The 13,510-nt window shown below is 41.3% G+C and overlaps 1 protein-coding gene and 1 long non-coding RNA gene across 3 annotated transcripts; one reads left to right on the forward strand and one right to left on the reverse strand.

Moving 5' to 3' along the window:
- Positions 1-10,455: 10,455 nt before the first annotated feature.
- Positions 10,456-11,451, reverse strand: LOC116652409 (uncharacterized). 2 transcript variants are annotated; one of them, XR_014945881.1, is made up of 2 exons: positions 11,331-11,451; positions 10,456-11,142 (listed from the first exon to the last, which is right to left on the reverse strand). It is a non-coding gene; the product is annotated as an uncharacterized LOC116652409 (long non-coding RNA). The 2 variants fall into 2 exon arrangements; XR_014945882.1 differs by lacking the exon at positions 11,331-11,451 and adding an exon at positions 11,217-11,288 and having other exon boundaries at positions 10,514-11,142.
- LOC146761077 (interleukin-8-like) lies at positions 11,275-12,616 on the forward strand. The gene is made up of 4 exons (XM_085546869.1): positions 11,275-11,379; positions 11,493-11,619; positions 11,683-11,766; positions 11,847-12,616. The coding sequence occupies exons 1-4, from the start codon at positions 11,319-11,321 to the stop codon at positions 11,863-11,865; spliced, it is 291 nt and encodes a 96-aa protein (XP_085402995.1). The 5' UTR covers positions 11,275-11,318; the 3' UTR covers positions 11,866-12,616.
- The last annotated feature ends 894 nt before the right edge of the window (positions 12,617-13,510 follow it).

The following is a 13,510-nucleotide window of genomic DNA, read 5'->3' on the forward strand; positions in this document are numbered from 1 at the left end:
AGCTTTGCAGTTACTGTTTGTTTGATGCAATGCAGAGTCTGATGTAATTCCAGACTGCCTGAGAAAATGCAGCGTGACAGTAAACAAATGTTCTGCTGGAGAGATTTCAGGTTTTTGCTTAGGTTTAATTGTTACTCCCCACTGGTGGGAAATTTGTGCCTGCCAAAGAAGACACACAGACAAGAGCCAGGGTGGGGCGGTGACTTGAAGCTACTGCTCATCCTCCCTTAGAGGCAAACCAATTGGAGTTCAAAAGTCCCATCCCCATGTTTGGCATGGGAGATGCCAGTACCTTCAGGCTACACATGAATTAAAGTGTAATTATACGGGTAATCAAATGATTACTACCTCACACATTTTGTAATTCAAGTATAGGATATGAGAATACAGAAGTGCTTAGGAAATATGGTCAGAAAGGCTTGGAATCAGGCCTCAGGTTTTATAGTTCAGACTAATGCCAAAACATTAAGTCTCAAACAAACAAACAAACAGCAAAAAGAACTCCACCAAAACTATTTCAGGCCAATACAGTCCTCCTGTGAAGGTCTGTTTGGGTCACCCTGCCCCACAATGCCCCATTCTAGAGAGGATGGCACAGCTCAGCACCAGGCTTTGCATGAATACTTTTCTGGCTGGACGTTAGTGTGGGAAAGAGAGCGCATGGGTGAAGCAGGTAAAGATAGCAGGCCAGCAAGTGCCCTATAAACTCATAAACAAAAAAGCCCAGTGTAGATGAAATTAGTGTAGTAGAAAAACAGCCACGATGGCTTTTGGCAGCTGCTGAACAAAAGAAAACTAAAGTGGGGAAAAAAGTGAGACTGTGATATCCAAGAGACAGAGTAGGCTCAAAATAAGCCACAGTGTTTTAAAACAGGGGCTGGAAGTCTTCCAAAGAAAACTAGAACATATCTGTGGTTAGAGATGAAAACATTTTTGGAACAGCAAACACTACACATTTGCTCTGAGGGAGAAGGCTAGCTTCAGAGTTCCCAGACCAGAGCAGTGCAGAATATGAGGAGGAAACAAGAAAATTGATCTTCCCCTCAAAACATAAGGAGCCGTAAAATTTTGTTAAACAGTCAGAATATTAAAGTGATTAGAAAAAAGGACATTTCTGATAATACAACAGCTGGCCTCTGTGTTAAGGCTGATATTGTGAATGAAGGGGCTATTGTAAGGAATGTTTTCACCCATGAGGCTTAACAAAACAAGCCAATACCAAGAGTAGGTGAGAAAGCAAAAACATGATAAGAAGCAGATAAAAAAGAAAGAAAAATTTTCTCCCATCTCAGGAAAAATGGAGACCCCTAAATAAAGGGGCAAAGTTGAGGGGCAAGGATGGTTCCCACAATCTAGTTTAGATGTCAGCTAAAGAACTATGGAAGCCTGTTCGCTGATTGTATATTACAGCTCATAATGTGCAGTTAGCCAGCCATCAGCACAAGGAAAGAAATGACAAGACCAAGCATATTAGAAATGTTAGCTAACAGCACATCCTACCTAGTCTGACAATCTGAAATTCTTATTTGTCACCTCAAGTGACAGATACTATGACAGCCTCCATCTGGCTTTTCACCATGCTTTGAGCTGCAAATATTGACAAATGGGTCTAAAAGACAGGGGAAAAGGGATTTCGCAGCAAGATAGGACTGCTGGCAATTCCTTGAGAGCTTCTGGGACTTGCAAGGAACTTACTCCACATGAGAAAGTTCTGCTGCTTTCTTTGACCCCACTGGTGTGCTACTACATGCAAGTAGTTAGGAATAAACATACAGCTTCAAGCCTGAAACTAGACATAAAGGGAAAAAAAAAAAAAAAAAAAAACTTAAAAAAAAAAATTACCTCAAAAGAACCATCAATTAGAAGGGCATTTCCACTACAAGTAGATATTTGAAGGTCAAATCACCATGAAAGTCCAGAGGAGAAGTTCAATAACTTTCTCTTCATGTTATGCAAGATTTATCCTGGGGCTATTTTTACTGCAAAACCATGAGTGGCTGAGGGAAAAAGAGAAGTACTTTGCTGGTCAGCACCATGTTTACTCTGCGTTTTCAACAATCAAAAGAGCTCTTTAATTGAATTGCCCAAGTTCCTGAATTTCTTCTGCATAGATAGAGATAGTATTGACACAGCAATCAAAGCTCAAATCAAACATTTCCTCCACAGAATAACAGACTGGTTTGACTAACATTTTTGCTACTTCTTGCAGAGAAAAAAAAGATTCATTTAGAGTAAATATTACTTTTCTGCATCAAAAAGCCTGGGACAATCTCCAAAAAATTTACAAAGTACAATGTTTGTAAATCTAAATATTATTCACAAATCCAAGTGTAATAATGATTATGATGACAGCTTGGTCCATTGGCACTACCGTGCTAACTGCTTCACCAAACAATCTGGCACCTCTCAGAAAGGTTCTGTTGGTGGCATAATCTTACCTGACCTGGATATCTAGATGGCTAAACAATTGTCAAGAGTATTTCAGCAAGTTAATGGATTCTAGTCTCATAAAATGCAGCTCATATTTGCATGCCTTGACTTTGATAGGCTGCTAGAATATATCAACAAATCCAAGGGAAAACAAAGCACCTGCCCCTGCAGAATGAAACACAGGTGCAGGGACTAGCATATGCCATTGTTTTTACACGCTTACTGAGCATCATTCAGTGGGGATATAAATCACAGTTCAGGACAGCTGGAGTTTGGGCTTCATCCAGTACCACAACATAATGAAATCAGTATACAGTGGCTGTGCATGAAATACGAGTAAAACCTATATACTTCTACTTCCTTACTCCTACATATCAAAACAACTTTTCAGTATATTTGCAAGCAGAACAATTAAGTGACAATTTAATTTCCTCCTATTTGTGCTGTGTGGAATTTGGGAGAAGTCTGAAGATGTTAGACAATAACTGGAAGTAAAAGGACTTGCCTAAAATCTATGTCTAATTTCATTAAAAGGAGTTCAGGAGTTTTTCACCTTCTCCATGCAGATGTGAAGCATAGCCTCCATTTCCCCCTAAGTTCTGGTCCAACACCCTGCTTTCCTTACGCACTAACTCTTCTTTAAAACAGCTCAGTTGCTCTTACGTTGTCTATGCAGGTGTCAGATCTTATCATAAAAGGCTCTTACCCAACACAAATAAACAAAGTCAGTTACATGTCAAAAAGTCTGTCACCCTGAAAGCCTTGCGTTTGAATTATCAATAAGAAATAAATATGCAGCAATCTGGGCTCACGCGTGAATGACTGAGTCAGGCACTGACAGCAGTGAACCAGTAATAACACCAATAAAAGCTCACTTGCTACATTTCTGTTGTCAAAATTCTATCAACTCTTCACTTTCTGTTAATTCATCCTCCAGAAACTTAAGACATGCTGAGCCCTGGTGTCCTCAGGCATCGACTGTGAGAGGCAGAGAGCATGGCACTGCATTAGCTGCATTTATCTAGGGCTTAGGATTATACTCCTGAAGTCTGTTACTTCTTTCTCCCTCTCCTCTAGCCTTTGTCTGGTATTTCATCTCTTAACAGCAAAGACATTCAAAAGAAATGCAAAATACGTGAGCATGCACACTGTGAACACAATTTGCACTGAAAGAAAAATTGATACTGTAGTTGATTCACATTGAACACTGTAATTTCACCTACTCCTCATTAACATCACAGAAATCACTGTTTTTTACATACCCAAATATTTCACTCAAATTAGCAAGGGACTACATGGAGTAAGGAACCTGAGATAGACTTAGTACACACATGGTCTGCTGGCAGCCCAAATCCTACAGAAAAGAAATTCCTTGCTGAAAAATTCTTATGATACCATTCCTACTTGAAGGAAAGCATGTGAAGAACATGCAAGTGCCTTAAGTGGCTACTAAAACAAACAGAATAAGTAACAAATGGGTCATGTTAGATCAGTAAGGTCTGTAAGAGTTCAGCAAAATGTATTCAGAAGTTTGCTCAACTCTAGGGATAAACAAACAGATAACTTCCAGTATCCTGATCAATTCAATTTTAGGGGAAATTTAGGTATTTAGGAGAAAGCCAAAGGTAAAAATGCTGAATTTCAAACAAAGCAGAAGTCTCTTTTTTTCTTTTCAGTAGCATATTTTCCAAGGACTCCCTCCAGCTAGCTTACATTTCAGCCCTCTCTGTGTACTCCAGACATCAGTACTCGCTACCTATTTCAAGAATGAGAAAAGTGGCGTGATCACATTTATTAACCTAACTTTTAGCACACACTGCTTGCGTATTTCTGTACCTTATATGGAGTAAGGCTACTTGAAGTCAAGAAAAGTCTGGGAGATCCAGAATCTGAAAGAAAAATAAAACATGTGATATATACGATAATAAACAGTCACTGATAACATAATAGGGAAGTAATCTCAGTAATAATCTTACTTCTGATAAATAAACTATTAATACTTTTCCTCTAAACATACCTTCTCTAAATTTCCCGTTTAAACAGCTGAAAGTAATTCCATTCCCACTTTCTGTTTTGTATATTATTTTACAGAATTCACTAAGAATTAGGCAAATTCATCAATCTTATTATCCATCCTTTCAGGATGTAGCAGGCATCATTTGTTGTTGGAACAATGTAATTGATTTTACTACAGACTGCAGGCATGCTGAAGAATGAAAATGTATGTAGTACTCAAAGTGTATTAAGAAAGTAATCACTCAGACTGCAACTTCATTATCTTCTAATGTGTAACAAAAATATAACTTCTTTTTACCTTAATTGCAACACAGGCAATGAAAGTAACATAAGTTATTATCACAGTGTGCATGTGACAAGTGAAGACTTCAAAGATTGTGTGATGATTCCAACAACTCTTCCCGTTTTCATGTACAAATGAGCTTTACCTCAATTGACGTCATCATTTCAACAGAAAGACCACAATTATCCAAAGCTTACCCACAAGAATTATTCAGCTCCACTGAACCCAACATCTTAATTGGATTAAAACTGTCTTAAGCCAGGTTTGGGGACAGGGTATGTTTGGTTTTTTTTTTTCCTCCTTTTCTTTCTTTCTTCTTTTTGTTCCTTCTTTAATTTTAAAAAATTATTGCTTTTTTTTTTTTTAAAAAATAATATTCACATTGGCTTTACTTAGAATTTTTTTGCAGATATCAGAATTTTCTTTCTTTATTTTTAAACAACCCACTTGCCTCACTTAACTGAGGGAAATCTTTGCTATCTGGCTTACAGAATAAGTATATTTATAGCTATTTATATTCTATTACATTTTACTTAAATTTGGGAAGTAAAAACTTTATCATAGGCAGCAGTGTTCTGAAACAAAACATGCCTTTTACTGTGCATATTTTGCTCAGCTTGAACTGTAAATACTGATGCAAGTTTTCAAACTGAAAAAAATACCCTCACTTTTTTCCTTCAGTCATTTGACCATGCATTTCCAGCTGTTGGTAAGGCCAAAAGGAACTCCTAAAGCCTTTTGGGACTGGTGATGATCTCAGGTGCTTCTTCCCCCTTTTGGAAGGGATGGCAATTGTTCCCTTTAACAAATTGCTTCCAGTCTCAGAATGAAGCCCCTATGTTCTTAAATGTCAGTTGTAATTTTCCAGGACCATCCAGTCCACCATAGCCCAGGCAGTTTAGGCACTTTCTGAAGCACGTGTCTGAGTGACACAAGACAAGGTCAAAGCTAGACAGTAACAGGAACCCCATTATAGTAAGCTTAAAGAAGGTAAGCTGCAACTTGGAACCGTGAAATGGAGAAATGATTACTGAAGAAATTAATGTGAAAGCCAAGCCTTTATATTTGCTAAGGTAATGCTTGAATAATATAAACACATTCCTTTGCAGCTCTTACAACTGTATTTGTTTCTCTCTTATTGCCATCACTGAGCACAGGCAAAGTAGAACTTTTAACTGTTGAGAAAAAAACCAAAAGACCCAAGGACTCCAAAGCACTGAAAACAACTGAAGATCCAGGAAGAGAGCTAAGAAAATACTGACCATCATTTGCTAAAGGTCATTATTTTAACTGTAATTGATAACATATCAAAGACTATTAAAGAAGAAAGCGCACAGTAGCGTGTGAGCTGTGCCTCAGTGTAGTTGACAAAAATGAGTTGTAATCTTTCAAGATATCAGTTGAATAATGGGACACTTGCACTATTTGCATATTGAGCTATCATTTACAAAGGAATATGAACTGGTGATTCTTCAAAATAAGAGAAGAACACAAGGAGAATCAAGGACATAAAACAGCTGACATTTGAAACGGGTATAAAACCTTAATGGCACAAAATTGTAGCAGGATACTGAAATTTTCACCGGTGCTAAGGAGTATCAGTATACTGGTATAGGAAAAAAAAGAGTAATTAAGATGATAGGAGGTAGCAGCAGTAGTAGTAGCGACTTAATATTTTTCTACCTCTCTTATGAAGCAGAACAATGTGCAGTCCTATGAAAGTACTGGAGGAAACATCTGACCATTCAACAATATCCCTGCCCTTTCTGAGACTGCCTATGTTATATAGTTTCTAGATGATATTAAAATACTGACCAAATATTATATCTGGGACATCTCCACCAAACTCTTATTTGTACAGTTAGAAAAAAAGCTTCACCTGATGAAATAAAAGAGACATTGTCTCTTGTTTAATTGTCTTTTAGCTTAACAGGGCCTGCAGCCAGAATGTTTTCACTTCAGATACCAAACCAAATAAAGATGTGAAAAGGAAAGAAGCCAACATATGCAACAAAGTAACAGCATCATTTCCCATGCTTAATGAATTAAAGACTGGACAATATAAACAACTCAGGTGGCTAGTAATTCTCTGTATGCATTTCCTTAGGGCTTGCCTAATGTGGGAAAGTTTTCTCGGATCCTCATGCTAATAACTTGCTGTAATTTCAGAGTACCTTCACACAGCAGCCCTTATCAAAGCAGCTAAGCCAAAGGCTGCTAACCTCTACTGAAAAGTAGAACCAGAACTGCAGCTGTACAACCCAAGTAGCAAAATCAAATTCTCTTTCCCTTTAAAAAGAGAAATACAAATGCTTTGGTGAGTTCTGTCATACCTAAATGGCAAACACCACTCATGACAGCTACTTTTGTAGAGTCAAATAGTCACAGCACTGTTTTGGTTGGAAAAGACCTCTTATTCCAACTCCTGCAATGAGCATCAAGGACACCTTCCACAAGGTCAGGCTGCTCCAGGCTCCATCCAGCCTGGCCTTGAACACCACCATGGATGGGGCACCCACAGCTACTCTGGGCAAGATTCTCCTCTACCTCACCATCCTCATTGTGAAGAATTTCCTCCTAGCATAATTAAAGCTGCCCTCTTTTCATTTAAAGCCATTACCTCTTGTCCTATCACTATAATCCCTGGTTGTAGTATCCCTGTCTTTACACAGTTTTCCTACAGGCCCCTTTAGGTACTGGAAAGTCACCATACAGTCTCTCTGGCACCTCCCCTTCTCCAGACTGAACGACCCCACCTCCATCAACCTGCCTTGATTGAAGAGGTGTTCCAACATTTCAAGCACCCCTTGTGGCCACTTCTAGACTTGCTCTAACAACTCAATTTCCTCCTTGTGCTGGGGGTCCTAGAGCTGAACACAGTGCTTAAGGGGAGATAAACTTTGCTGCATCACATTCACACCACCTATAGCCAAAGCTTAACAAATCTATAATGAAAGAGACCTGGCAGCAGGCAGGCAACAATTCAGCTTTCTGAATACTGGCTGACATGATTCTGTTCCCTGTCTTTGCTACACTTGCAAAAGGAAGTATGACAAAGGTAGTGAGGAGCGCAGAAAAACAGAATCAAAGAAAGCTCATCTGCAGTGCTGTTACCTAGATTGAAAAGAGCCTGCCCACGTTCACATGGAAGGTAGCTAAATGTGAGCTGGAAATCTAAAGTACAAAGCATTGCTCATGCAGATGGTCTTGACTTCTGAAATACTCCTAGAGATACCCACTCCACATGCACAGGGCATGTTTTACATTTGTACTGACTCACATCTCAGCACGTTCATGACCTCTGACTACTGCACATTTCAGCACATGACTCTCTAGAAGAGCCAACTGCCAAATTTCACACACTGCAGCTCTACATCCAAAAAAGCCTCATGCTTCAGACCCCTTGGGACTTCTGGAATTTCCCCAGCAGTAATCACTGTGGAATGAGCATAATAGTTCAGATTTTGTGAACAGTCATCCAAGCATAAAACTCAGCACTGTCACGTAAATTGTCCTTACTCATGTGTCCTGTCCAAGGAAAACACGTAACCTAACTGTGACAATTCTTACTCAACAGAGCTAGACCTTCTGATGAAAGCGTCAATGACCTGTGCTGGCCAACCTGTGCCTCATCCTAACTGTGTATTGCCTCAGTGTTCTACAGCTGGGCAAATCCTTCTTCCTGGTAATACAGCATAAGCCTCAGTCCACTGCAAAGGGTGAGCCTAGAAGAAAACTAGTAATGGACATGTACAGGCACACAAGGGTAGAAAAGGGCCCTTGATTCCTGTATATGAAGGTGACTTAAATGCATATACATATGCAAATAAAATCTGCACCCATTAGTGCTGCCCCACAGAGAACATGGTACTTATGGTACTTCCTTGGGGCAGACATAGTGCCTCATGACACTGCAGTATGCAGGAAATTGTGGTTCCATCCCTATGATCTCAAGGGATCCTAGAGTATGTTTCTAACTTCTCTGTTCATTGGTTGCCATGAATACATTTAACACTGTCCATGCTTAACAGCTGTGTTTCTTATGGTTTTCTTTAGCTCTCCAGTTTTTGAGAACGCAATCCTTGCCTTTGCAAGGCTCCAAGCTCCTCAGTTGCCACTCTACTGGCTCAAAAACTAAACAAAACAAAAACCCTATACAACACTATTTACTGGGATCTACTGATACTATTGTTACCTAAATAAATCAGGTGTCAAAAACAGCCTGGATGAGCACCTTGCCTGAAGCCATGGTAATACAATGCATCAGATCTATGCTGAATTTCATATAAACATCAGGGAAGAATTCATTTTCACTGGAACTAGTAAGTTGAACGAAAAACAAACAAACAAAAACAGATGTTTTCTTATGACTCCCAAAGTCCAGATTTAAATCCATCATTTCTTCCAATCTAGCAAATCTATTACCTGCTGCACCCCTATGCAACCTTTAAGCCCTCTAGAAGACTACAGGTGGTACTCTTCATGTCCACACTGTTTCTTTTGTAATATCTCAGTTTCTCCTCTTGTCTGTATAACCCATGCTGCATTTCGCTAACTCTTTTCAATTGCTAATCTAACCTGAACAGCTGGACAAGACACAGTGCAGGACTGTTGCTAACTCCCAAGTGACATGCTGGCGGCAGGCAGGAACAACTAGAACATCTAGACTGGCCAGCTGCCAAGTCAAACAGCACAGCTGATGCTGCAGATTCTCTCTTAAGGAAGGGCTGCTTTGGTTTGCTCTCCCTCCGTCCACCACTGACTCAACACAAACGTGTATTAACTTGATTGATATCCCTTAGACCCACAGCTCTTAGTCAGATCTTCCTGCAGTTGAGAAAATGATACAGACTTTACAGGAGGGATGAGACTGGGGAAGTGGGGAAATGACAGAGGAGGACAGAAAGGCAGCTTGATCATGTAATTTCCTTCTAAGACTCAGCTATAAGCCAACAGCCTGAAGGATGACATTACCAAAGGACCATTGAAAAAGGGTGCAAATTAGTCATTAGATACTGCATAGAATCACAGAATTAGGTTGAAAGTGTCTTCAAAGATCAACTAGTTCCAGTATTCCTGCCCTGCCTGCCGTGGGGGTTTCCTGACTGCTAGGGGTAATCACCATCTTTCTGAACTGCTGGTTTCCTGTGAGAGACTAAGCAAGGAGCCGGATGAACTGCCTGATCCATCAAGAGGATGAAGCTCAGGACTGAACGCTTCTGTGTACCACTGGGTAGTCACCTCATTTAGCTATCACTAGGACCATTCCCTTGCTACATCTTACCTGGTCTGACTTCTGAGCTGGGCTTTTATGTTTGGACATTACATCTTCTATTAGGATTATTGTACCTTGATCCCTGCAATTTTAATTTTGCTTTTCATGTTGGCCCCCCTGCCACTACAGTTTTACCTGAAGTTAATTCCTGCTCCATCCTATTGCTGTCATTGGGACACAACAATTATTTGGTTTGTGACATAAAAAGAATTAAACATAACCCGTGTAGATCAGTTGCAGGAAGCTAACTCTGTGCTCTGTGCCACTTCTGTCAGTCTTCTTATAAGGAAACAATATCGAATTTCTGCTGAAAATCAAGTCAAACCAGTCCAAAATAGTCCCTATAGCATATTTGATCTTAATTCATTCAAATAATGATCTATGACCACAAATCTCAATGAAATCAGTTTCTACCTGATTTTGCATTAGTACTTAAAGTTTCAGAAATCTGTCCAACAGCAAATGAACATTTATTAAATAAAAACTAGAAAACTGGAGGGGGAAGGAGATCCAAGAGCACACTTTCAAATCTTTAATTCCTGCATAGCCATAAATACATTCTAAATGGAAGCAACAGATGGTACAAAAGTATACTGCGAGGTGTGGAACAAAACTCAGGGAAGCCTCAATTTGCTTTACTGAACTCCGCTCATGTTAACAAATACCTGTAAAAAAAGAGAATAAGGACTGGCTGCGTCCTCACTCCAAAAGCAAAACAACAACAAAAACCAGACAAACAAAAAACAAACAAACAAAAGCCCACAGCCAACCCTGCAAAATCATAATTCACATCAAGGCCAATTACAAATGAAAGTGTTTTGACTATACCTGAAGTAAATATATGTAAACATAAATCTAGATTTCACCTAATTTTCTTTAAAGGACAACAGAAAACTCTGTTGTTGTTGTTGTAAAATGCATTCACTGGAAAAAATGCATGTAAAAATACAAAGAAAGACTGCTCTGTACACAACAGTGACACAGAAAGCTCGCAGAAGAGGAGCTGAGATAAGGAACGGTGAGCATCTCTTTGCAGGCAAAACCGCTGCTGTGCGGGCTGGGAGGGAATGGCCGGGTGACCCCGTCGAGTCCCGCAGCACTAGGATGTGGAACGAAGGTAGAGGTCTCCCGACTCCACCTGCCAGAGAATAGCCAAAGCGGATGGAAAACACAAAGCAACTTCCCCGCCCCAATCCCAGTCCCACTCCGCACCAGGGAAATCCCCAGACAGCTACGGCACCGAGGGAATAAAAGCGATGGGGACAGCAAGGCGACAAAGCAAGAACATCGAGTGACCAGTCGGCAACTCTAACTATGAGCTCACACCTCCTCCTCCCACTGTTCTTAGCCGCCTCCGCCGCCGTGCTCTGCTGGGGTGAGAGCACAGGGGGGTGGGACGTGGGCACATGTGGGGACACAGGTGGGGATACAGGAGGAGGGTGCGGAGCGGGTCCCCGCACCCAGGCTGAGCCGCCCTCCCCGCCACAGGTGCGCCGCCGGCCGGAGAGCTGCGCTGCCGCTGCGTCCGGGCCGTAGCCGAGCGCATCCCGCCGCGTCACTTGGTCCAGGTGGAGCTCATCCCCGAGGGGCCACACTGCGAAGTACCAGAAATCATGTGAGTTCTCTGTGTCCTCGACCCTCTCTCTCCCGACCCCACCTGACCCCGCTTGCCCCGCAGAGCCACGACGAAGCAGGGTCACACGCTGTGCCTCAGTCCTTCGGTGCCGTGGGTGAAGCTGCTCGTCTCCAGATTCCTCAGCAGGTACTTAGCTTGGGGCCCCGCCTGCTTTCAGAGCCGTGGCGGCCGGGGCCGCAGCGCTGAGCGCCGCTTTGTGCTTGCAGCGCCGCGCAGAGGAGCTGAACGCGGTGAGACGCGGCTGGCGCTTGTGGGGCATCATGACAGAGCACCTTCATGCCCAGGGGTCTGAGTGAGAGGATTTGACTGCTGCGACAGGGAAGCACTGCCTGCAGTTTGGACATTGCGAAGCACCGCTCTCAAGCTTTGTCCTCGTTTTCTGCCCTGAAAGCCTTGCCTTTGGGTTGTAGTGCAGAAGACTTATGGAGATTATCCTGAATTCTTCCAGTGGAAAAACTTTGCCTGCATCAGAATCCACTGGTGGGGCTCCTCAGACATGTTATGTGTTATTTTGTATGGCATAATGTCATAAGTTAGATGAAGTAGATATGTAGTGGCCACTGCACTAATGAATGTTTTATCATAGTTCAAATTCCCGTTTGGAGCTGTATGTATGCAGTTCTCCCACTCTTCATATTTCCATCCAGCAGAAAACAGGAGAAATCCAATCCACTTCTAAATACCAGTAATTAACTACCATCAGGGTGGGACCACCACGTGATTTCTACACGTCTACTACTGACAGTCTTTCCAAATGTCCGAGAACATGTCCTGTAGTTATTTATGTGTACTTACTGTGTAGGAACAGCAGCACACAACAGAATAATTGTAAAAAAGGTGCCTGTAAATTAAATGGAATATATATATATTTTTCTGTATGTTGATTGCTAAGAATGTTTCCTAATTAACAAAAATAAAAATTCCTTTGTTAATTATAGTGTTTTGCTTCTCAAAAATAAACATTAAGTATGCCCAGTGTCTGTTCTGTGTGTTAACGTAAACGTTAGACTTCAAATCTCATCAGTTAAAGGCTTGGGTAAACCACGTCCATTGATATCTTTCACTGCTCCAAAATTACAGTCCTCATCATTCCTTTACTTTAATGGCAGCCCTAGACTGGAGCATGAGGGTTGAGCCTCTTTCCATTGGTCCCATTTGCAGGGAAACGCATGGCATGGGCTTTCACAGAGCTCAGGCAGCACAATTTACCGCTGACAGACCATAATAAAGGAGGAACATTATTTACATTTTGTTTTTAAACACATCCTATGTAAAAATGCAGCAGGAGGGGGTATGCTGTGGGTAAAGCAAAAACAATCCTGCCTGTTTCAGCCCTGATTGTTCTGTCTCTCCTAAGTTACATACTGGCCAGAATAGCTTTTTTGATGGCTTTGTCGCATTAATTCACAGTTTCTGTGGGAAAAAACAAACAAACAATAAAAAAATGACAAACCAAACCATGAGCAGGGCTAGATGCTCTTGTGCATGAAAATGAATTTTTGAGTAAATTGAATTTAAACTGCTTAGAGGAAAGCTTCACAAATCATCTTCTTGTTTCAGCAGCCAATCTACCTACAGATGTGGAACTGGACATGAACAGATTTATCCTAGTTTCTTTGGTTTGCAGCACCTGGCATTCCCATTCTCAGTTCACACAGACATTGCACCGTCTGTAGCTGGTGAGTGTGATTCTGTTCTCAAGGAGTTTCAGAACAAGAACAGCCCCTATGGTTTGCATTTGCACAGTGCCAAGGACTCCTGTCCCTGTTCCGTATGTACATGCACTGTCTTCACACGTCAGTGAAGGAAAGGTTGTATCAGAAAGTTGGCACCAGAGGAGAGAAGTGAACTGGTTTGCAAGGCTCACTGG

The sequence above is a fragment of the Coturnix japonica genome, chromosome 4 (assembly GCF_054131305.1).
Source record: "Coturnix japonica strain WE chromosome 4, WE-NBRP24, whole genome shotgun sequence".
Lineage (NCBI taxonomy): Eukaryota > Metazoa > Chordata > Aves > Galliformes > Phasianidae > Coturnix > Coturnix japonica.